This window comes from Lynx rufus, unplaced genomic scaffold, assembly GCF_022079265.1.
Source record: "Lynx rufus isolate CCGP_SWC_20201006 ecotype Redwood Valley unplaced genomic scaffold, mLynRuf1.p SCAF_2, whole genome shotgun sequence".
In the NCBI taxonomy this organism is placed as follows: domain Eukaryota; kingdom Metazoa; phylum Chordata; class Mammalia; order Carnivora; family Felidae; genus Lynx; species Lynx rufus.
In genome coordinates, this window is record NW_025814834.1 from 144,682,174 (window position 1) to 144,705,737 (window position 23,564).

The following is a 23,564-nucleotide window of genomic DNA, read 5'->3' on the forward strand; positions in this document are numbered from 1 at the left end:
TTCGCACTACGCTATATGTAATCTCCAACAACACATCAAGCACACGCTTTATATTTACTAACTGCACTGTCTGCGATGCTTTTCTTTCCGATATTGTCATAGCTCTGTCTTGCTCTGTCATAGCCCTGTCCCTGTGCTCAAATGTCGCCTCATCTGAGAGGCCCTCTAAAAAGGTTTCTGGTAACCAGTTCCTATGTGTGTGTGGGGCTGTCTTCCCACACACCACTAATTCTGACACTGTTTACTCTCTACCTGGAGAGGTAACATTCGATTCCACAGTCCCACAGGTCTGCCTTCTGCTTGACGGGTCACAAGCCCAGGCTGCAGGTTGGAGATTCCCACAACCCCTCCTTGGGTTTGATTAGCTTGCTAGAGCTGCTCACAGAACTCAGAAAAACATCTTACTTACTAGATTTCTGGTTTATTGTAAAAGGATATAACTCAAGAATAGCAAGATGGGAGTGATACACAGTGCAAGGTGTGGAAAAAGGGCACGGGGCTTCCATGTTCCCTGGGCAAGGCACTCTCCCCAGTCTCCAAACCCCATCCTTTTGGATTTTTACAGAGGCTTTGTTACATAGGCATGGTTGATTAAATCTTTGGCGATTGGCAGTTGAGTCAACCTCCAGCCCCTCTCTGAAAAAGAACTCAAAGTTTCCACCCTCCAGTGAGCTGTTGGTTCTCCTGGTAAGCAGCCCCCATCCTGAGGTAGGGTCCAGAAGTCACCTCATTAACACAACAAAAGACACCTTTATTCCTGTCATCACTTAGGAAATTCCAAGGATTGTAGGAACTTTGTGCCAGAATCGGGGACTAAGACCAAATGTGTATTTCTCGTTATAAATCACAATATCACAACTTCCGTGACCACCCTAGGTCTAAAATAATAGTCCTCCTCTCAGCACTCTCTCTCCTTAACCTGCTTTATTTTTCTTTCATAGGACTTCGATCACTTGACACATTACAAATTTGTTGTCTTTCTCCCCCATGAGAAGGTAAGCTCCGTGAAAACAGTGCCGTGTTTAGTTCATTGCTGTGTCCCCAGCTTCCCCAGCACTAGCCTGGCACGTGGTAGGTGCTAATAAATGTTTAGTGAGTGAATGAATGAAGTGAAATAAAACCACCCATTGAGCCTTGCCTCTCTGGTTTCAAAACAAAATAACTTGTCATAGGTCGGATCGAATCATGCCCACTACAGTGCAGGGCCTGGTTGGCATCCATAGAGGAGGAGCTCCCATTTGTAGTGTTAAGAGAATCAGACAAACCTGGGCTCCAAATCTGGTGCCAAGACTTAGTAGCTGGTGACCCTGGGGCTGTTGAGTGTCTTGAAGCCTCACTTTTCTCACTATAAAGTAGTATTCTTGGGTTGTTGAGAGGATGAAATGAGAAATTGTGAAAAACGCAGTAGGTGCTCAATAGGTGGTAGCTGAGATATTTTGTGGGGTCAGAAGAGGAAAACAGGGTGTTAGCCTCTACTAGGAAGGGGAACATGGAATAAAAACATGAACAACCACAGAATAATTACAAAGCAGCATGCGGACAATTCTTGGCTGTGCTACAAACTAGCTGTGTAACGGTGGGCCAGTCACCGAGCCTTTCTAATTCCTGGTTTGCTAATCTGTGAAATTAGAGGGCTGGAGTAGATGTTATCTATTTCTAACATTCTGGGTTGGCTCTGAGTAGAAGATAACACGGAACAAATTATCCACAAAATGTCAAGGAGACTGTGTTCACAGTGGAATGGGATTAATTAGAATGTTTTTTGGAATGAGGTGAGGGGGATGAGTAGAGTTCTTGGAGTTTTAGGAATAGAGTAAAAATGGCAGTTTTGATAAATTGGGCAGTTCTGACAATATTTAGGTTTTGTGTGTGTCTACTTTGCTCAGAAAATAACGATTTAAATATATTTTGTTGGGGCGCGTGGGTGGCTCATTCGGTTAAACATCTGACTCTTGATTTTGGCTCAGGTCATGATCTCACGGTTTGTGGGATTGGACCCTGCGAGTGGGGCTCTGCATTGACAGTGTGGAGCCTGCTTGGGATTCTCTCTCTCCCTCTCTCTCTCTCCCCTTCCCCCTGCTCATGTGCTCTCTCTCAAAATAAACTTAAAAAATATTTTTGTTTATATCAGCTATGTATTAAAAGTAGTTACTATAGTCTTAGTATTTTATTTACACTTAGGTTGTCAAATTGAATGTTTTTCTTGGCAAATACTTTCCAGTTTTGTTAAGTCATTCGTGCTAGCTATTACATGACCATGTATTTCAAATTTCCACAAGTGTGTTTGAAGTCTCATTTTATAGGAGGGATTCAGGATTAGTTGTTAGTACATATAATGACAATTATAAGTACGGTATAGAACAAAAGATTTTCTTGTTTAATCTCTTCGTATTAGAGATGAAGAAATTAAAGCCCAGAATGGAGTGGCTTGTCTAAGCTTGTAAAACATGTTGATGCCAGAACTCCTGTCTTTCCTGTTCCTTTGAAGCTGCCTGAGATATAGGTTCTTTCTTATACACAGCTGTTATTTGTCACTTTATCATTTATTATTGAGAAATGTTTTGATAATTCACCATCTTTCCATCCTTTTAGCTGTAATGTACAGAATTGTGTTTGATACTGGTTACCCATTATGGTACCTTCATTGGATGCCTACTATATGCCAAGTAGGTAGACTACTACTACTAGCCGGGAGACTGCAGTCCTTCTTTCCAGAGTGAACAGATGTAGGAAAGCCATGCCTGGAAGGAAATAATCACATAAACATCTATCTGCAGAGTTGACTTGAACTACATTCCAGGTGTCTAAGTTTAACTGTATCTGAGGGAATCATAGGAGGCTTCCTTAAAGAAGTAATGCTTATACACAGAGTTGAGACCTGAAGATGTTAGTAAGTGGCTGTGTTAGGGAGATTACAGAGCATCACTGAGTTCTGACAGGGTTGGAACATTGCTTCTGAAAGCAAGGGCTTGGCCCTTTTGTGGGACTGAATTGAGGCAGGTGTGGCTGGAGCATACAGAGGATGAGGTCAGACTAAATAGGCAACATCCAGCAGTCATGGGAAGGGTTTTGGTCTTTATTCTTGACAGCAGTGGGTGACTACTGAAGGATTTTAATTTTTTAAAAAATTTTATTTATTTATTTTTTACATTTATTTATTTTTGAGAGACAGAGTGAGACAGAGCACGAGCAGGGGAGGGGCAGAGAGTGGAGACACAGAATCCGAAGCAGGCTCCAGGCTCTGAGCTGTCAGCAAGCACAGAGCCCAATGCGGGGCTCGAACCCACGAACCGTGTTTCATGACCTGAGCCGAAGACGGATGCTCAACTGACTGAGCCACCCAGGTGCCCCAGGATTTTAATTTCTAATGTTTCACATGCCTCAGCTGCTGAGCCCTTTCTTTGCCAAATAATCAGTTAAATAATTGAAATGTCTATTAAGGGATTACCCCCATTTAAGAGAAATAATGTTTTATTGGAAGTCAGTGGAAAGAAAGAAAAAAATGTGCTAAATTGTAATTAGCAGACTAGAATAGTCTATTGCTGAAGTATTTATTCTGAATTCATTTATTTGCAGAATCCCTGTGAATGTAAATAAACGTGAATAAAATATTTTAGTAAATTACTAAATTACAAAATAGTCTAATGGAGGTCTAGTAGATGTAGCTTCCCCAAAGTTTTTTTTAATGGCCTAGTGCTTACTAGGGCCTAAGGGATGTTGACTGGTGTCCTGATACTCAGCTGTGCTGACTTTTGCTGGAATAATTGCAGCTTCGTGATTCAGTAGGCCCTTTTGGTGATAGCTGATTCCTCACTCCAGGCAGCTTGGTTGGTGCCATTGCCAGCATGAGTTCCTCAGCCTCCGGCTAAACCCCTGAAGCTAAATTGGGAATGGTAAGGTAGAATTGAGGAGGGCCCTGCAGCCAGATTCCTGAAACTTACACCAGTGCTGTTGAGGCAGTCAGTCGCTTTAGCACCCTTTCGCAGCAGCTTTGCAGTATTAGGACTATCTTTAGGACTCCTATCTTGTATTGAGTTTGGAGTCATTGTTTTTTGGTAATGGAGGTATTTTTTTGAAATTCTAGATGATGAAGTCTAAAATTAATACAGATTTTTGGTATAAACTATATTATCTCACTACTAGTAGTTTGCTTGGTTTTTTGAAAGCCTAGGGGTATTTTAGCCATAAAAAACTTCAGTGACTACTATTTTAAAAAAGTTTTTTTAATATTTATTTTTGAGAGAGAAAGAGAGAGCATGAACAGGGGAGGGGGAGAGAGAGAGAGAGACAGACAGACAGACAGACAGAGTGAAACACAGAATCTGAAGCAGGATCCAGGCTCTGAGCTGTCAGCACAGAGCTGGGCACCCCACATGGGGCTCGAATTCACGGACCGCAAGATCACGACCTTAGCCGAAGTCAGACACTTAACCGCCTGGGCCACTCAGGCGCCCCACATATACATATATTTTTAATGTACTTTGGGCCAGGTATTGTTTTAGGTAACATGCCCATATTCTATCTCACATATTATAATCAGAATGTCAGATAAGGGAGTGGTAGAGGCTGTCCAGTGTAACATGTCTGGGTAAGCCAGGTTTGGAATCCCCAAGTACAGTTCTCTATTAATTAGCTTATAGTTATGAGCAACAGCAATCTTTGAATCCAAAAATATTAAGTGTGAAGGATTGTCCTTGAAATATTGCAAGGGTGGGTGAAAAAATCTTTCCTTTGTGAACTTGAATAAAACGTGGTCTTTTACAGCAGTATGAAGTGCATCCCTTTCTGCTGTATTTTGCTTGGGCAGTGAGATCTGTTGTGCTTGGGATAGACAGAGGGGCTTTTAAGGACTGGCTGAAGGTCAGACTCAAGGTAACTAAGGATTCTGGGGCCAGAGATGTGTTGGTCATACTCTGGGTCAGGAATGAGGGTGGGCCAGGCCCTGGAGGTGCCGGGGAGAGCAGAGTCCAGCTTCTCTGAACATCTTGTAACCTCCGTGCCTCCTGCCTCCCTTCATGTGGGAGTCTTCATGTGGAATTCCTTCCCATGTGTAAGGTAGTTCAAAAGTAATTCTTCTTTTCCTGCCACTGGCAGCCACAGAATGTTGGAACTTTAATCTTAGGCCTCAGGATTCATTCTCTTTGGTAGAGATAGCCTGCTGTGACAAATAATGATAGCTCTCGTGCTGTTACACGTACAGTCTTATTTGATTCTTGCAACAACCCTGTTATGTATGTAAGATTGCTGTTGCTCATAACTATAAGCTAATAAATAGAGAACTGTACTTGGGGATTCCAAACCTGGCTTACCCAGACATGTTACACTGGACAGGTTATTTTCTTCTAAAAAATGAAGAAACCGAGTCTCCATTCTCATCTAAAACTCTTTTCTTGTGTGATCTGCTTCTAAGAGTCTTTTTTTTTTTAAAGATTTTATTTTTTTAATGTTTATTTTAGAGAGAGAGAGAGAGAGAGCATGAGCAGGGGAGGGGCAGAGAGAGGGGAACAGAGGAGTCAAAGTGGGCTCTGCGCAGCAAGCCTGACATGGGGCTTGACCTTATGAACCATGAGATCATGACCTGAGCCAAAGTCAGATGCTCAATCAGCTGAGTCACCCAGGTGCCCCAAGATTTTACTTTTAATAACCTCTGTACCCAACATGGGGCTCAAGCTTACAACCCCAGGATCAAGAGTTGCATGCTTTACCAGATGAGCCAGCCACGAGGCTCTCTGCTCTGAGAGTCTCCATGGATTTTCCATGCACTCTAGGCTCCTTTCAGTATATTCTCAATAGGGTACTCAAGAAAATGTTTATTTATTTTTATTTTTTTCCTGTTATATTGAGATATAATTGACATAATGTTGTGTAAGTTTAGGGTGTAAAACATAATGATATGTGTGTATGTATATATAGCAAAATGATCACCACAATAAGTTTACTTAACATCCATCACCTCACTTAGTCACAGATTTTTTTTTTCTTGTGATGAGAACTTTTAAGATTTACTCTCTTAGCAACTTTCAAATATGTAATACAGTATTGTTAACATGTAGTCATCATGTTGTATATTACATCCCCAGGACTTAATTGATCTTATAACTGGAAGTTTTTACCTTTTGATCATCTTCCCCCACTTCCTCCACCCCTAACCTCAGGCAACCATCAATCTGTTCTGTTTCCGTGAGTTCAGTTTTTAGATTCTACATAAAAGTGAGCTCATAGACTGTCATATGAAATATCTGAGTTATTTCACTTAGCATAATACCCACAAAGTCCTTCCATGTTGTTGGAAATGCAACATTTCTTTTCTTTTCGTTTCTTTTCTTTCTTTCTTTCTTTCTTTCTTTCTGGCTGAATAGTATTCCATTGTGTATATATACTGCATTTTTTAAAAATCCATTTACCTGTTGATGGACATTTAGGTTGTTTCCAGGGTCTTGGCTATTTTATTTATTATTTTTATTTATTTATTAATTTATAATTTTTTTAATCTTTATTCACTTTTGAGAGAGACAGAGCATGAGTGGGGGAGGGGCACAGAGCGAGGGAAGACACAGAATCTGAAGCAGGCTCCAGGCTCTGAGCTGTCAGCACACACAGCCCGATGCGGGGCTCAAACCCACGAACCGTGAGATCGTGACCTGAGCTGAAGTCGGACACTCAACTGACTGAGCCACCCAGGCGCCCCAAGGGTCTTGGCTATTTTAAATAATACTGCAGTGGACATAAGGGTGCAGATATCTCTTTAGCACAGTGATTTCATTTCCTTTGGATGTATACCCAGAAGTAGAGTTACTAGATCATATATGGTAGTTCTATTTTTAATTTTTTGAGGAACATCCATACTGTTTTCCATAATGTCTGTACCAGGGAAATCTTTTTTTTAAATTTTATGCCAGAGACAGAGCGCGAGCAGAGGAGAGGGGATGGAGGAGAGAGAGAGAATCTTAAGCAGGCTCCATGCTCAGTGTGGAGTCCCAACGCGTGGCTAGACCTGACCTGAAATCAAGAGTCAGACACTCAACCAACTGAGCCACCCAGGCCTTCCCCCCTGCTTTTTAAAGTAAACTCTATGCCTAACGTGGGACTTGAATTCATGACCCTAAGATTAAGAGTTGCAACCTCTACCCACTGAGCCAGCCAAGCGCCCCTATACGGGGGAAATCTTAACCCAATGGATCATAACTCTTCCCTGCTTAAACCCTTTCTTTTTTTTTTTTTTTTTTTATATATGAAATTTATTGACAAATTGGTTTCCATACAACACCCAGTGCTCATCCCAAAAGGTGCCCTCCTCAATACCCATCACCCACCCTCCCCTCCCTCCCACCCCCCATCAACCCTCAGTTTGTTCTCAGTTTTTAACAGTCTCTTATGTTTTGGCTCTCTCCCACTCTAACCTCTTTTTTTTTTTTTCCTCCCCCTCCCCCATGGGTTCCTGTTAAGTTTCTCAGGATCCACATAAGAGTGAAACCATATGGTATCTGTCTTTCTCTGTATGGCTTATTTCACTTAGCATCACACTCTCCAGTTCCATCCACGTTGCTACAAAAGGCCATATTTCATTTTTTCTCATTGCCACGTAGTATTCCATTGTGTATATAAACCACAATTTCTTTATCCATTCATCAGTTGATGGACATTTAGGCTCGAAGCAACAGAAAGACAAATAAAGAAACTGATCCCATTCACAATTGCACCAAGAAGCATAAAATACCTAGGAATAAATCTAACCAAAGATGTAAAGGATCTGTATGCTGAAAACTATAGAAAGCTTATGAAGGTAATTGAAGAAGATATAAAGAAATGGAAAGACATTCCCTGCTCATGGATTGGAAAAATAAATATTGTCAAAATGTCAATACTACCCAAAGCTATCTACACATTCAATGCAATCCCAATCAAAATTGCACCAGCATTCTTCTCGAAACTAGAACAAGCAATCCTAAAATTCATATGGAACCACAAAAGGCCCCGAATAGCCAAAGGAATTTTGAAGAAGAAGACCAAAGCAGGAGGCATCACAATCCCAGACTTTAGCCCCTACTACAAAGCTGTCATCATCAAGACAGCATGGTATTGGCACAAAAACAGACACACAGACCAATGGAATAGAATAGAAACCCCAGAACTAGACCCACAAACGTATGGCCAACTCATCTTTGACAAAGCAGGAAAGAACATCCAATGGAAAAAAGACAGCCTCTTTAACAAATGGTGCTGGGAGAACTGGACAGCAACATGCAGAAGGTTGAAACTAGACCACTTTCTCACACCATTTACAAAAATAAACTCAAAATGGACAAAGGACCTAAATGTGAGACAGGAAACCATCAAAACCTTAGAGGAGAAAGCAGGAAAAGACCTCTATGACCTCAGCCGTAGCAATCTCTTAAACCCTTTCTTGAACCTTATTTCTCTCTTTTCTTTTTTGGCTTTGCAGCCTCTTTCCCTCCAGTGCCAGGGGCCTTTAATAGTTCCCGTACCTGGAAATCTTTTAAACCTCACTGTTTTAAACCTCTACTTATCCTTCAGGTTGTGGGTACTTTTCCTTTAGAGCTCTTATCATAGCATGTAATTACAAATTTGTGAGCATTTGTGGGTTTATCCCACCAGACTTTAAGCCCATGAGGGCACAGAACGTATCTCGTTCCTTGGCTGTTATATTCCCATTGCCTGACACAGAGTGAGCAATAACTAAAGACCTACTGAAGGAAGAAATAAAGCTCAGGAAATTAAATATCTTACCTAATGTCACAATAGGTGTCACTTCTACTAAATACAAGCTCCATGAGGGCAGGATTTTTGGTTCCTTTTTCAGTGCTGTAGCTTTGGCATCTTCAACAGCACCTGGCTCATCGTAGTATTTGTTGAATGTTGATTGCGTTTGAATGTGATTCCAAAGAGTTCTTATCCAAATCCAGAACTTTCCCCCTTTTGCCAAATCTGTCTGAAAATGGGGATTTGGAATTAACCAGTTTCTTTGTATAGTAGAGAAATCTGAGACTTGCTGTTGTGATTCAGTAAGGTGGCTTTGCTTTCTCTGTGTACAGGTCTTAAAGGGCATCCAAATGTCATCAGACAAACAACAGTATCTCTTCTACATCCTGTATACCCCTTTTTATAGGCTGCCAAGCTAGATATTGATGTCATCCATCCTGCCTCTTTTTTTAAATCCCCTGAATAACATGTTGAATAACCATGAGACGAATTCCTTTACCAACTTTTCTTTAACCATTTACAGACTTAGCAGTATATTTTCTCCCCTAAATTCACGTACATGGCCAACCAGAAACATTTTAATGATCCGTTAAAAAGTAATTTCATGTTTAAGGGACCAGAAACTCAGGTGTTATTTTGGTGTTTTTTAAAATTCCACTCAATGGTATTTTTTTTTTATTCTACTCAATATATTTCTGTCTTGAAGATCTTCAGATTTGTTGAATATTTTCCTCATTGACCAAAGTCTTAGTGTTAAGATAGGACAATGCACATGTTTGTGCTTCATCTTGCCCTTTGCATTTTCAGAGAGCTTGGGAGTCATACCACATTACCATGGATTCTTTATTTATTATAGTTGCCACCTTTAGTCCTGAAGTCAAGTCGTAGTTTGAGATCCATAATGATTTGTACAGAGGGTATATGTCAGTGTGTAAGTCCCAGTGTGTGATGGCAGCCCTGTCAGGCTTCTCCCTCTCTTGGAAAAACTGTTTTCCAACAGAGATTGAGAATTGAGGGGGAGAAAATGGTGTCTTGTTTTTTGTGACAGATCTGGATCTGGGAGGTAGAGCCTGCAATGGGAAGACCTGGTTTCTAGTCTTGAAGCTGCGGTATTATTTTGGGCAAGTGCTGGGCTTGGAGACTGTGTTCCTCTTCATCATTGAAATCATGTTGCTGTCTTCCACCTTTAAAAGCTATGATGTATCTATCTCTAGCATGCTAATTCCTTTAATTGAGAAATAGATCCACTCCAAGTTAATTGTAAGTTCTGATTTTGAATAATCTTGTGGATATAGCCAGAGCTATTTGGTCATCAGACAGTGTGGGGCAGCATGCTCTGTTTAATGGCCTCAGAAATAGAGGAACTCTGAAATTAGAAGAATTAGGGGTGCCTGGGTGGCTCAGTTGGTTAAGTATCCTACTTTTGATCTCAGCTCAGGTTTTGATCTCAGGGTTATGAGTTCAAACCCCATGTTGGGCTCTGAGCTGGTCATGAAGCCTGTTTAAAAAAAAAAATTAGTAACACATTCGTGTGTGTGTGTGTGTGTGTGTGTGTGTGTGTTTAAATCCATTAAACTCTCACTCAGAATTTTTTCCTGCTCATTTGTAGGTACTAAAAGTTCTGGTACCCTTTGAATGGAACACATTACTTTGACATGTGAACAAAATGAGTGGACCCCACATTGTTCTTTCAAGATCGCCGAGTACCTTATGTATATTTCTAAAAGAAGCATTTAGTTCATGAAGTCCAAAGAGATTCAGTGAGTTTAGAAAACCAGGGTGGTGAGTCTGGTCTTTACAAATTGAGTGTGATAGACCTTACAGAAAAAAGAGGAGTTTTTATTTCCTCAGTTTTATTTAAGATCTACAACTTAAAAAAATTTTTTTTTAATGTTTATTTATTTTTGAGAGAGAAAGCACGTGTGCAAGAGCATGAGCAGGGGAGGGGCAGAGAGAGAGAGAGAGAGAGACAGACAGACAGACAGACAGACAGAATCTGAAGCAGGCTCCAGGCTCTGAGCTGTCAATACAGAGCCGGATGTGGGGCTTGAACTCACGGACCACGAGATCGTGACCTGAGCCCAAGTTGGATGCTCAACTGACCGAGCCATTCAGGCACTCCTCAGGTCTGCAATTTTTTAGAAGCCTCAGTCATGCAGCATTGCTCTAGTTGGGGAACTGATCCCTAAACTAGATGCCAATATGTGCAAGTCTTGGCCAAAATTGGAGTTTCACAGAACGGGAATGACACGCTTCCCTTTTTATTCTCCTCTGCCTTAGGATCCTGTCACCACTTTGAGAAGATTAGACAAAAACTCTTTGCAGTTTATTTTCTTTTTGAACAAGTTACATTACGAAGGGACTTTTAAGCTACAAGAAGAAAAGCTCCCTCTTTGTTAGAAGCAGCAGTGTGCAGTTTCAACTTGTCCTGGACTTCCTCGGAGATGTTTTAAGATCCGGTGTAAACTTGCTGTGGTTTGCCTTTGGGCATCAAACTGTTTAGCTTGGCTCTGTTATATCTGTAATTGCTGCATTTTAATAATTGCCCAATATTCTTGTCAGCAATTTGCAGTCTATATTTTTAATAGAACGTTTTGCCTTTCTTTTCCCCAGGTTCATTCAGACCTGGTTTAAGCCCCTGGATTAATTCTCACAGTCCCACAGACCCTCTGCAGCTGTGGGTAGGGGGTGACACATGCTCATTAAATATTCCCACAAGCCTTGTGCTGGTTATAGTTTGTGTGCTCCATAAAAACCCTCTGGGAAGCCATCTTCTCCTCAGATCTCCTTACAGGCTTTGCTTTGCAAAAATTGCCCTTAGCATTTGCTCAAATAACATATTCTTCTGGAGAGAGTTTTCCTTATCAATCCATTCAGGAAACTTAATTTTTTGAAGGGAAAAAATAGGGACAAATTCTTTGCTGTCATTGACTTTTTAAGTTCACGGAGGAGACTTCCATTTCATCTGAGGTGAATGTGGAATTATGGTGACAGCAGTGTTGGATTCAGGGGATGATTGAAGTCAATTTCATGGCTTCCAAAATTACCTAATTTAGTCAGTTTTGAGACAGACCGTTGTGTCACAATGACTTGTGCCTCTACTTGACTGGCAATTTTGTTCTTTTAGTGATTCTGTTCTTTAGCTTCTCTCCTTTTTGTATCTGTTAAAGTGTTCATTTTTCAGTTAACGAAAGATTGAACTGGTTTTTACAGTAGCTAAGGATTATATTAATAACCACACCCAAATTTCTCCACTGTATCGAGGTATAAAAATCCCTCAAAAGTAATGCACAGGTAGCATTTATTGATTGCTTATTATGTGCTCTGCGCTGTTCTAAGCTTTACACACACACACACACACACACACACACACACACTCCTCACAATAGCCCATATGATAGGTTTATGCATGCAGAATAATTACCCAACATAACCCATTTGGTAGGTGACAGAGTAAATTCATACCTAGGCAGGGTTTTAACGGTTACCATAATCCATGTTCTATTCATACTGGGCTTTTAATCACTGTCTCTCTCTCTCTCTCTTTTTTTTTTTTTTATGTTTATTCGTTTATTTTTGAGAGAGAAAGCACAAGAAGGGGAGGGGCAGAGAGAGAGGCAGAGAGAGAGAGAGAATCCCAAGCAGGCTTTGCACTGTCAGCCCAGAGCTCGATGTGGGGTTCCATCTTAAGAACCCTGAGATTATGACCCGAGCCAAAATCAGGAGTTGGACGCTTAACCGACTGAGCCACCCAGGTGCCTCTTTGTAATCACAATATTACATCAAAATTGAACAACCGTACCTCCTACATATATAACAGTTTAGTTTCAAGGCATACATAAATAATTCTTTTTGATATTAGGACCTGATTGTTATTATTTCTGGATAGGTAATACCTGCAATACCCCAATGGTACAAAACTCAAATGAGAATCAGTAAAAAGGCTCCTGTGCTCTCCCGCCTCTGTCCCCAATCGACCTCTTTCCCTCCTTCTCACAGGCAGTTAGTTTACTACTGAAAAGAGCCATTTTAAATATCTTTTCTTGAACACTTGATTCTATGAACTAAGATCACTTAATTAGAAACTCATTTTGCCGTTATCTTTTTATATTTTTGTACTGTATCTACAAGTACCCAAACTGGCTTTGTCTGTGAAGTTAGCAAGCCGGTTCTGTAGATAGTATTTCCTGCGTGAGGGTAACAAAGCTGTAGTCCCCAGATATTCGAATTGGTTCCTGAAAACTCCATGATCTTATCTGCTCAGCACCTAGATCAGGCAGGGTCTTTGTGCTTTTAGCCATGCCCTTACACAGTGCCTGGAACATAGTAGGTGCTCAATAAATGCTTGTTGAATCGAACAACTTCTGTGGGTTGTGCCAGGATATAGGGCTGGAGAATATATTTGGTGCTTCTAAATGAGGTAATCTTTAGGGCCATAGGAGGGATATTCAAGTTAAACAAACCACCATAAAACTTGTTATTCAAGGCTCTGGTTAGCATAAGGTTAGAAAGGACCTCTGGATCCTCTGGTCCAGTAATCAGAGAGAGAGTCTCAGATGGGATTGAGGGACAGGGAAGACTTTCCTCCTATTAAAATGTTGTCAGACAGTTGACGTGAGAATTTCTCCTGTTGATGGTTCTTTTTTTTTTTTTTAAGATTTGTTATTAATGTATCTTAATTTGATGCTTGTAATGACTCTGTCATTATAACAATAGATTGAGTCTCTGATCAGAGTTCTTTGTATTTCCTTGTTGACACTAGGAAATTCATATATCAAGTGTCATTGATTACCTTAGTGTCACAGTGTAACTGGTAATATTCTATTGTAGATGCACCTTGATTTTCTTCTGTATTCCTGAAAATATTATATAAAACCAAAGGTTTAAAGTGTCTGGGGCACCTGGCTGGCTCAGTCAGTGGAGTGTGCAACTCTTGATCTCAGCGTTGCAGGTTTGAGCCCCATGTTGGGTGGAGAGATTACTTTAAAAAAAAAAAAAAAGGGTCAAAAATAAGCATTTCTTTATAGAAGTATTTGCTTTAAAAATCTTTATTAGGTAATTAGCACCCCCCACTTCAGCTTCCTGGAGTGCTGTCTAAGCATGTTTTAAGATAAATTTATCTTACACCCTTTAGAAATTCTTTTATTATTATTTATTTATTTAAAAACATTTTTTTAATGTTTGTTTATTTTTGAAGGAAAGAGAGACAGAACCTGAGCAGGGGGAGGGGCGGAGAGAGAGGGAGACACAGAATCCAAAATGGGCTCCAGGCTCTGAGCTGTCAGCAGCAGAACCCAGCGAGGGGCTCGAACTCACAAACCGCGAGATCATGACTTGAGCTGAAGTCGGTCGCTTAACGGACTGAGCCACCCAGGTGCCCCAGATGCTTTTTTTTTTTTTAATGTTTATTTATTTATTTTGAGAGAGAGAACAAGAGAGAGCATGCACATGCCCAGGAGGGGCAGAGAGAGAGAGAGAGAGGAAAGAGGGAGAGAAAATCCCAATTGACTCGGGGCTTAATCCCACAAACTGTGAGATCATTACCTGAGCTGAAATCAGGAGTCAGACACTCAACCGACTGAGCCACCCAGGCACTCTTAGAAATTGTTCATTTCCCTTTAATGTGTGTGTGTGTTTTTTTTTTTTTCAACGTTTATTTATTTTTGGGACAGAGAGAGACAGAGCATGAACAGGGGAGGGGCAGAGAGAGAGGGAGACACAGAATCAGAAACAGGCTCCAGGCTCTGAGCCATCAGCCCAGAGCCCGACACGGGGCTCGAACTCCCAGACCGTGAGATCGTGACCTGGCCGAAGTCAGACGCTTAACCGACTGCGCCACCCAGGCGCCCCTAATGTGTGTTTTTGAAAAGATGTTTCTGCATTAAGTTTTCTTCTTGAAATATGTTTATTTTTACAGGCAATTTGAAAATTGGAAAGAAGGATTTTTTAAGGCCATTTCCGATTTGCAAAGGCTGTCTACAATCTGAAGAAGTCTCAGCTGAGGGTGACTAAATGGGGCACGCTTCTGGAGAAATCAAAATGGCTTCTTACTATGTGATCGCCATGTTTGCCTTGCTGAGTTCCTGTGTAGCCACTGCCGGTGAGTTGTATAATATAGGTTGCAGACTCATTATATTCTTCTGGGTATATTTTTCCTCAGCCTTTTCAGTTTGGAAAAATTTAGGAAATGTGATGCTTATGCAAAACGTATTTATGTTCTTCGAGGAAATAAAATATTTGACCACAGATTACATAGTATGTTTGCCTGTGTTACATTTTACTAGACTGGTGCTAGACATTCTCATGTTGGTGATGTAGATACCTAACTAACCATCAGTGGTGACATAGGTAGAGAACAAATATGCTAATGTTTAAACCTGCTTCATTTTGTTACATGCATAGATTACGTTTCTTTTCTTGTCCTAAATGAAAATTTCAAGAAAGCCTTTTTGTTCTTTATCATAAAATAAATAGATCTTGTAGATAGAGGTGACATTCCATCTCTGCAGAGATGCTTAGGAGGCTATTAATTTTGTCTATTCAGATATTTTAATGTGTAACTTTAGGAAAAGTACAGAACTGTGCTTCCTGGAGGCCATCAGAGTATGAGATTGGAGATAAGAAGAAACAAAAGATTTGGTGGGAACATTGTCGCTTCAGTAAGAGTATTAGATCCCCCACGCCAACATCTTAGCGTTCCCAGTCGGGGTTACTTAACAAATTTGGAAGCTTAATTTGCCCTATTTTGTGGCAATTTGCTTTGTGTCTGTTCTATAATGAGCTACATGAAAGAGTTTGTTGGACCAGTTCTGTGAAGTGGCTGGTCTCCACAAGAGTGCATGCATTAACTTGGAAAATGATTAACCTCTTGGTTTTGGCTATTGAATTCACCTACAGATGAGATGATAGTGATCATAATAATAACCATTTATTGAGTGTGCACTACAGCCAGGCACAGGGCTAAACAGTCACAGGATATAACAGTGAATAAGGATGTTATTTCATGAGCTCTCTTAATCACAACTCTAAGGTAGGTAGGATTATTTTGTCCCATTTTACAGTTGATGAAATGAGGTATGGAGTGATTAAATAATGTGCACAGCGTCGTGCTGCTGGGGAGTGGAGGAGCCAGGTTTTACCTCTATGCTCCTATCCTCTGTGCTCTACTGAAGAAGCCAGTAAAAAGCTGTTAAGGCTCCAGTAGACTCAGACCAGGAGTCATTTGGAGGCACAGGCTGAGTGAAAGTCAGTTTGTAGAACTTGGTTTATGGGATTGGACGGCAGACTGTCCCTCTTGTTGCAAATACCTTGGGAGAAAGTCACTAGTTTTTCTGTTTTGTTTTTTAAGTGATGGTGTGAATTTGAACTGCCCACTCTCTGTCAGCAGTTTCATCTTGCCTCATGATTGAAGAGTTATTTGTCTTTTAGCCTCTATGTCAAAATTGATCTTAATTAAAATTTAATTGAAAAGTAGTAGCCAGAGAGAGGGAGGGAGGGAGAGAGAGATGGCTTGATTGAAAATGTGCCTTTAAAAAAAAAAAGTGTTGTTTTGATGACAAGAGGTATAATCATACCTGGTGGGTTTGAGGCAGAGTTTTCTGCTTTCACTGATGCCTGGAACAGACTGAAAAACATAACTGAAGAAGATACTTCATGGGAAAGTGGTGAGTTTGATGACTCTGTATAACCTTGATGTATCAGATAATGAATCCGTTTTGGTTAAGACCTTCCTTTTTCTTCCAGGCCATCGGTAAAATATTTTTTTGAATTGTATACATAATCAAAATTTTGCTGAGAATTACAGTAAAATTGAAGGTATAGTAGAGTTACAAATTATGTAGCAACCTGAAGCAAGTGATTAATGGTAGAGGTAGAGATACCTTTTTTTAATGCTAAATTTTTATTGAAATACAGTTTACATAGAGAAATGTACACATGAAGTGTGTAGCTCAGTATATTTTCACAAACTGAACACAACTATGTGAATAGCATTAGAGATGCCTTTTTGAACAAACTATTGCCTAAACGAATGAGTAAGAAGGAAGAAATGTTTTGTATATACTGATAGCCAGTAAATCACATATTCACTGAGTCCTTCTAAGTGCAAAGCACAGTACTAGTCACTTAGGGTCATACAAAGGAATGTTAAGATTCATCCCTTCCTTTGAATCATTTGTACTTTAGTTAGGTATATAAAATAAAACCATATAACAAAATAATCAGTATACGGTGAATACCAAATAAAAGCCAAAAGACCTCAGAGAGGTCAGAAGGGGAAGCCCTGGTGGATTGGAGCAGCTAGGGAGAGCTTTGTGGATGTGCGGATGTGCTCCATCTTTTTTTTGTTTTTTGTTTTTTGAGAGAAAGGGAGAGAGTGTGTGCATGCGTGAACGTGCAGGAGAGGGACAGAGAAAATCTTTTTTAAAAATGTTTTTTATTTTTTATTTTTGAGAGAGGGCACAAGTGGGGGAGGGGCAGAGAGAAAGGGGGACAGAGGATCTGAAATGGGCTCTGTGCAGACAGCAGTGAGCCCAAAGTAGGGCTGGAACTCAGAACTATGAAATCACGGGATCGTGACCTGAGCTGAAGTCAGACACTCAACCTACTGAGCCACTGAGGTGCCCCAAGAGAGAGAATTTAAAGCTGGCTCCATATCCAACATGGAGCCTGACCCAGAATTTGATCTCATGACCATGAGATCATGACCTGAGCCAAAATCAAGAGTCGGACGCTTAGGGACTCCTGGGTGGCTCAGTCAGTTAAGCATCCGACTCTTGATTTTGGTTCAGGTCAGGATCTTACAGTTCCTGAGATCAAGCTCTGCGTCAGGTTCTGGGCTGACAAGGTGGAACCTGCTTGGGATTCTTTCTCTTTCTCTCTCTCAAAATAAATAAATAAACATTAAAAAAGAAAAAAAGAGTTGGACGTTTAACTGAGTCACCCAGGTGCCCTGATGTGCTCGATCTAGAACTCTGTTTTGAAGGCCAGTCAGAATCTGAAAAGACAAAGGCACGGGGTTGACCAGATGGGGGGAACCATGCCTAGCATGATACATGGCACATAAAAGGTCGATGTGTTTTTAAAGGGTGGATGACCTGGAGAAGTGGTACGGGAACATAGCAGGAGGTCTGTTTGGAAGGAGGGATGGGAGTAGATTGTGGAGGGCCTTAAATGTCAGAGCGAGGCTTGTGGTTTTCATTTTGAGGTTTGGATTCTCTCTTTTTCCATTCCCATGTAGCCAAAGATATATACTGTTTAATCTTAGAATTCAAACTGTGGCTTCAGAAAGTGAGGCTGAGAATATGGTTTCATTAGCTTCAAAGACAAAACTGATTAGCATATAGGCCAATAATTTATCAAGGGCTTGCTTTCTGCTAGCTAATTTCTTTTGTCTTTATAAGAAACCCTATGAAGTGGGTGTTAGTATTATCCTAATTTGCATTTTACAAATGAGGAAACTGAGACTCAATTTGGTTAGTAATTGTATGAAGACCCATAACTAATAAGTGACCGAACTGGGACTTGAACTGAACTCGGGCAGTTTGCTCTAGAATCCAGCCCATCCAATATTCCCCTGGTACCTCTGTGTAGGAGCCACCAATGAGTCATCCTGGGACAAGATTAAACTCCTTTCACCTTAGAAGAGATATCTAAATCATCAGAATGGAAGGACCCTCAAATAATGGGTCACCTTTATTTGCGTTCTTATTTCACTGACATGACTGTGAAGGTCTATTGTAGGGTTCTTGGTAGTGGAAGGGATAGTTAACCAGGGAGGGCAGAGAACAGCACAACACATAAAATGAACTCAAGTCAGGATACTAGGCCTGTTCTAGCTCCATAGATTAGCCTGGGCCTTTAGTGAAAGCCTTTCCTTCCCTGCTGTGTTTGAGGGTGAAGGAGGCAAGGAAGGGCCAGCAAGCCACATCCTAGGGTTAGAGATTGCTTTGACAAAACTCATATTTTTCCTCCCCTCTCTTTTTCCTGGGTCATCTTACAGCACTGTGGGTAGGGAGGGCCTTGCTCTTGGTGAACAGGAGCTGTGTGAGGACCATTAAGCTTCCTGGTTAGAAATTATCTTAGGTTTTTGGCACCTTGTCTTAGATTCTGCAGTCTCTCTAAGAAAAGTGGAAAGTTAAAAACATAAATGCTTGCTCCTGTTGGCTTAAGGCTAAGTTTTCAGTTTAAGAATTGTTCGACTACATGTCTTTTGAAAATAATTAATTTCTCTCTCCGAGGCTTGCCAGAGTTAGATAGGGCTATGTTTCCAGGAGCCTTAATAATGAGAAAAAGAGGCACACAGAATTCAAGGAAATCAGTTTGGTTGGAAGGCATGGACTTGCCTGCAGTCCCCTGGCCCCTCGTGCCAGGTCCTAGGGCACTGCTGCCGTGAGCTCTGTAGACACCCTCCTCGCCTCAGTGCCAGCAGCATGTTGGTGGGACGGCTGTTTCCCTCTTTCCATTGTTGCCATTCTGTGCCTAGATGCATCTTTTTGGAGGCTTGTCCATGATCCGCTCACACATTTCTACTGAGCAAACATTTCTTTTCATCTCTACTGAGTGTACCTGGAGCTCCAGGTATAGTCCACAGGACAATAGAGATGCTTTTATTTGGAGCTGTTTTCCTGCTACTACTTTTTTTTTTTTGAGAGAGAGTGATTGAGTGCAAGCAAGGGAGGGACAGAGAGGAGGAGAGAGAATCCTAAGCAGGCTCCTCATCGGGCTCTGCCCGATGGCAGGCTCAAACTCACGATCTGTGAGATCATGGCCTGAGCTGAAACTAAGAGTTGGACTCTTAACTGACTGAGCCACCCAGGCACACCTGGAGCTATTTTCCTGCTAAGAAAACTCTGAACTCTTTGTGTCCATGGGACAGCAAGCAGAGAGATTAACTGGTTAATACTTAGTTTGGAATGGGACCAGCTGGCAGCCTTGTGGGGAGGCTAAACTATTGGTAATGTCATTTTATATTTATAGTTTTCAAATGCTCTTCCACATACTATTTCATTTGAATCCCGTAGTCCCTGGGGTAGGCAGGTATTGTTTTCTTTATTTCCAGAATAGGGATTATGGGACTCAGAGAAAGTAATTTAAAAGATGGTTTGATTCTTGGTCAGACCAGAACACAACACTCTTCTGCAGACAAGCTGTGCCCAACAAGTCTTCTGGTCTTTATGTGGCAGTACGCCCCTTAGCACCTCTTGAAACGGTGCTAGCTGGGCACTCTGCTTGGCGCTCTACACCTGTTGTTCATCTGATCCTTACAGAAGAAAAATGTAATATATGAGAGACAAATCAGTTAAAAAAATTTTTTTAAGTTTATTCATTTTTGAGAGCAAGAGAGACAGAGCATGAGTGGGTGAGGGGCAGAGAGTGAGGGAGACACAGAATCCAAAGCAGAGTCCAGGCTCAGAGCTGTCAACACGGAGCCCGACGTGGGGCTTAAACCCGCGAACCGCAACATCATGACCTGAGCCAAGGTCAGAGGTTTAACCAGCTGAGGCACCCAGGTGCCCCAAGACACAAATCAATTTCAATAAAAGTTAAAGTGGTGATTTTTATGCAGTCATACCAATAGTAGCTGGCAGAGAGGCATCAACTCCAGAGTTCATGCTCTTTCCATTATGCTGTCCAGGAGGAGCAGCCATGCTTTCTCCTGGACTTGAGATGAATGCCCAAGGCCTGCAGAGGTGGTTCTTCCACAGTTTTCTCCTCTCTGCCACCTGTGTGATCAGAGGCTGCAGCTCATAATGAAAGGACGATGGGGAGAGTGCCAGTGGGGGCGGCCACCAGAGCATATAGAGGGCAGAGGAGGGATAGACTTAAAGATCCAAAGCAAACCTGGCAAGGCCTTCTCTTGCTGATACTACGTCTCTGGACCCAGCTAGTTGATTTGGTCTGTGATTATTCTTGTTTTCGGGTTGTTATTATAACCACTTTTGAGTTTAATTCCTCTTTTGGATATCTAGGGAAAAAGATGTCAATTGTGATGCCAGCTTTCACCATGGTATGAACTTTCTATTTATCTTAAAGAGTAAAGAACTGTAATTAAAAGACCCAGAGTGGAGAGAGTGACCTGTGTTTTATGTTGTGTTCTTTTTGGGGGTACCATGCCCACCCAAGCATGATGAGGTCCCCCCTGCTCCATGTTTTTGCACAGAAATGGTAAACGAACATGCATGTGCACGCACACACATGAAGCTGCAACACTTAGCAGTAGTCAAGTAAACGATGGATTTGTTTCCCAAAGATTCCCTTACCCTGAATCTACTAGGGTGTGTGTGTTGGGGAGGGTGGGCAGGGTGGAATATGACATGATGTGCAATAAAACTTTTTTTTTTCATTTGCGAAGATGGTTTACCAGCCGATAGTTGGGTAACTAGCTATGCATAGACTAAGAAAAATGTTCACCAGGAACACGAGTAAGATTGTACATAGGCTTGATGTCAGACAAGTGAATAGAACCCAGGTTTCTCCCTCCTTTGCATCCTTACCTTAAACTGTATAACTGCTACGCTGCTTTATGGATTCTTGATTTATTGGGGTTATTTTAGGTCACTGGCAGTGGTCTGTTTTATAAACACCGATCAACATTTCCACCAGCACAGAGCTATCTGTATGTACCCACACAGCTGTTTGATTGCTCAGAGCCTACACTTTCACACACTGTGGATGTAGGAAATGAGGTTTTCTCAGCTTGTTTGCTTTGATAACTAATCTTTCATGCTCTGGGGCTACCTTGAATCATTGCTGGAGCTCTGAGCTCCGAGTGCTGGTTTTGGAAGCATTGTAGGATCAGGGAGTGTTCCGGGAAGGATTCCAACATGAGGCCTTCATTTAAGATGGCCCTGCACATGGGCATTGAGGTACTGAGGTGCTTGGCCCTCCTGGAAGATTGGCCCGGACTGCATGGCATCCCTGTGAGCTGCTGCTTGCTGACTTATGCTTTTTTTTTTTTTTTTTTTAAACCATTCTCTGCCAGAGTGGCCTAAAAAAAAAAAAAAAAAAAAAAAAAAGATTTATTCTGAAGTCCAGTATAGTCACATTTTTGTTCTCCGAGAGGACACTGTAAATCAGGCAGAATTCTAGAGGGCTTAAAAAATGCACTTGGTCTCACAATGTTCCTTCCAGGGACCAGGCAGCAGGTGCTCTGGGGACTGAGGGCCAGCTATTCTCCTACCCTATCCTGCCAACTCATAGCAATCTTACCAAAAAAAAAAAGAAAAAAAAGAAAGAAACAAACCCAAAACCCCAAAAACCTAGAGTGGAGTATGGAAAATCTTAATGCCTTTGAAGGAAAATTGATTTTTCTTTTTAAGTTATTCTCTGTGTTGGCAGTGAAGGGAACTTTATAGTGAGAAGTTGTAGTTATGGCAGAAGGAAAGAGTTCCAGTGTAACTGCTTTAAGTTCTTTGCATTGCTTCCCTTTGTCCTCATATGCTTGGATGAGTTAGTCCTAGTCTAGATGATAGACTAGAACTGTAGGAGGAACAGCTCCCTTCCTGCTCTTCTGCCCCATCCAGGAGGATGCTAGGGTAGCCCTGCCTCCGGCCTCTGGGGAGAGCAGAGCACCAGCTTCCAGAGTTGCACCTGGACTGTTGTTTCCATCGGTGACGCACTGAGCTGCTGTAGCACTTTGCTGTGCAAGTTTTCCCAGTGGGATGCATCTGTGTGTGCGCTCTTGTTGCCGCACGGTGAAGCACAATGCCGCATAGCTCCCACCTGCCCCTTTTTTTTTGAATGAGAGGAGAGCATCATTGATCGTTTCACCTTTTTTTTTTTTAATTTAAATTTTAATTTATTTTTAAACGTATCTCTACCTCAGACATAGGGCTCAAACCCATGACCGTGAGATCAAGAGTCAGATGCTCCACTGACTGAGCCAGCCTGGCACCCCTCATTTCACCTTTTCATTCATCTTTTAAATAACTGCTGTGTTTGGATAAGGACATGTAGTCTGGTCAGTAAACTTGACCTGCCTAACCAAGCCTCATGTACTTTGCTAGCTTCTGAGGCACAGAAAGGGGAGAAGTTGGGTAGTGCAACAATGACTTTTTTCTACCTCGTAACATGGTTGTTTCTTAAAGAGTTAACTGATTTATTCAACAGGCATCTATTGAGCATTCTAGACACTATTCCAGGTGTGGGAGGTATAGCAGTGAACAAAATAGACAACAGTTGTTGTCCTTCGGAAGCTTACATTCTAGTGAGGAGACACCAGGAACAAAAGAATTATGCATAGGTTAGCAGGTTCAGTGGAGAAAAAGCAAAGGGGCTAGGGATTGTTAGTAAGGGACTACAGTTTAAAGTAAGGTGGATAGGGGCACGTGGCTGGCTCAGTCAGAAGAGCATGTGACTCTTGATCTTGGGGGTCGTGAGTTTGAGTCCCACATTGGATGTAGCTATTGTTAAGAAAATAAACTTAAAAAAATAAAGTAAGGTAGATAGGGAGCACCTCACTGGAAAGAGGACTTGAATAAAATTTTTGCAGAAGGTAAGCTAAGTGGCTATCTCGGGGGAAGGAGCCTTCTAGGTAGAAGGGAAAGCAAGTGCAAAGGTCCTGATGTGGCAGTTTGCCTGATGTGCTCAAGCAGAGGAGTAAGCAGGCCAGGCAGCTGCTAGAATGGAGAATCCAAGAGTTCACTTGGGGGCAGGTGCAGGGCTGCGTATGCACCCTTGTTGTCCTTGTAAAGTCTTTTTTTTTTTTTTTAATGTATATTTATTTTGAGAGAGAGAGTGTGAGCACAGGCGTGTGGCAGGGAGAGAGGGAGAGAGATTTCCAAACAGGCACCTGGCCGTCAGCACAGAGCCCGACGAGGGGCTCGATCTCATGACCCTGAGAT

At 41.6% G+C, this 23,564-nt stretch overlaps 1 protein-coding gene across 2 annotated transcripts in view; it reads left to right on the forward strand.

Moving 5' to 3' along the window:
- TGFBR3 (transforming growth factor beta receptor 3) overlaps window positions 1-23,564 on the forward strand; it is a 211,360-nt gene that overhangs the window by 12,813 nt on the left and 174,983 nt on the right. The window contains exons 2-3 of one of the 2 annotated variants that reach the window (XM_047085878.1): window positions 942-995; window positions 14,639-14,821. In XM_047085878.1, coding sequence (XP_046941834.1) covers window positions 14,734-14,821 — 88 coding nt within the window. In that variant the 5' untranslated portion in view covers window positions 942-995; window positions 14,639-14,733. The remainder of the gene's footprint in view (window positions 1-941; window positions 996-14,638; window positions 14,822-23,564) is intronic. The other variant, XM_047085877.1, reaches the window with a different exon arrangement.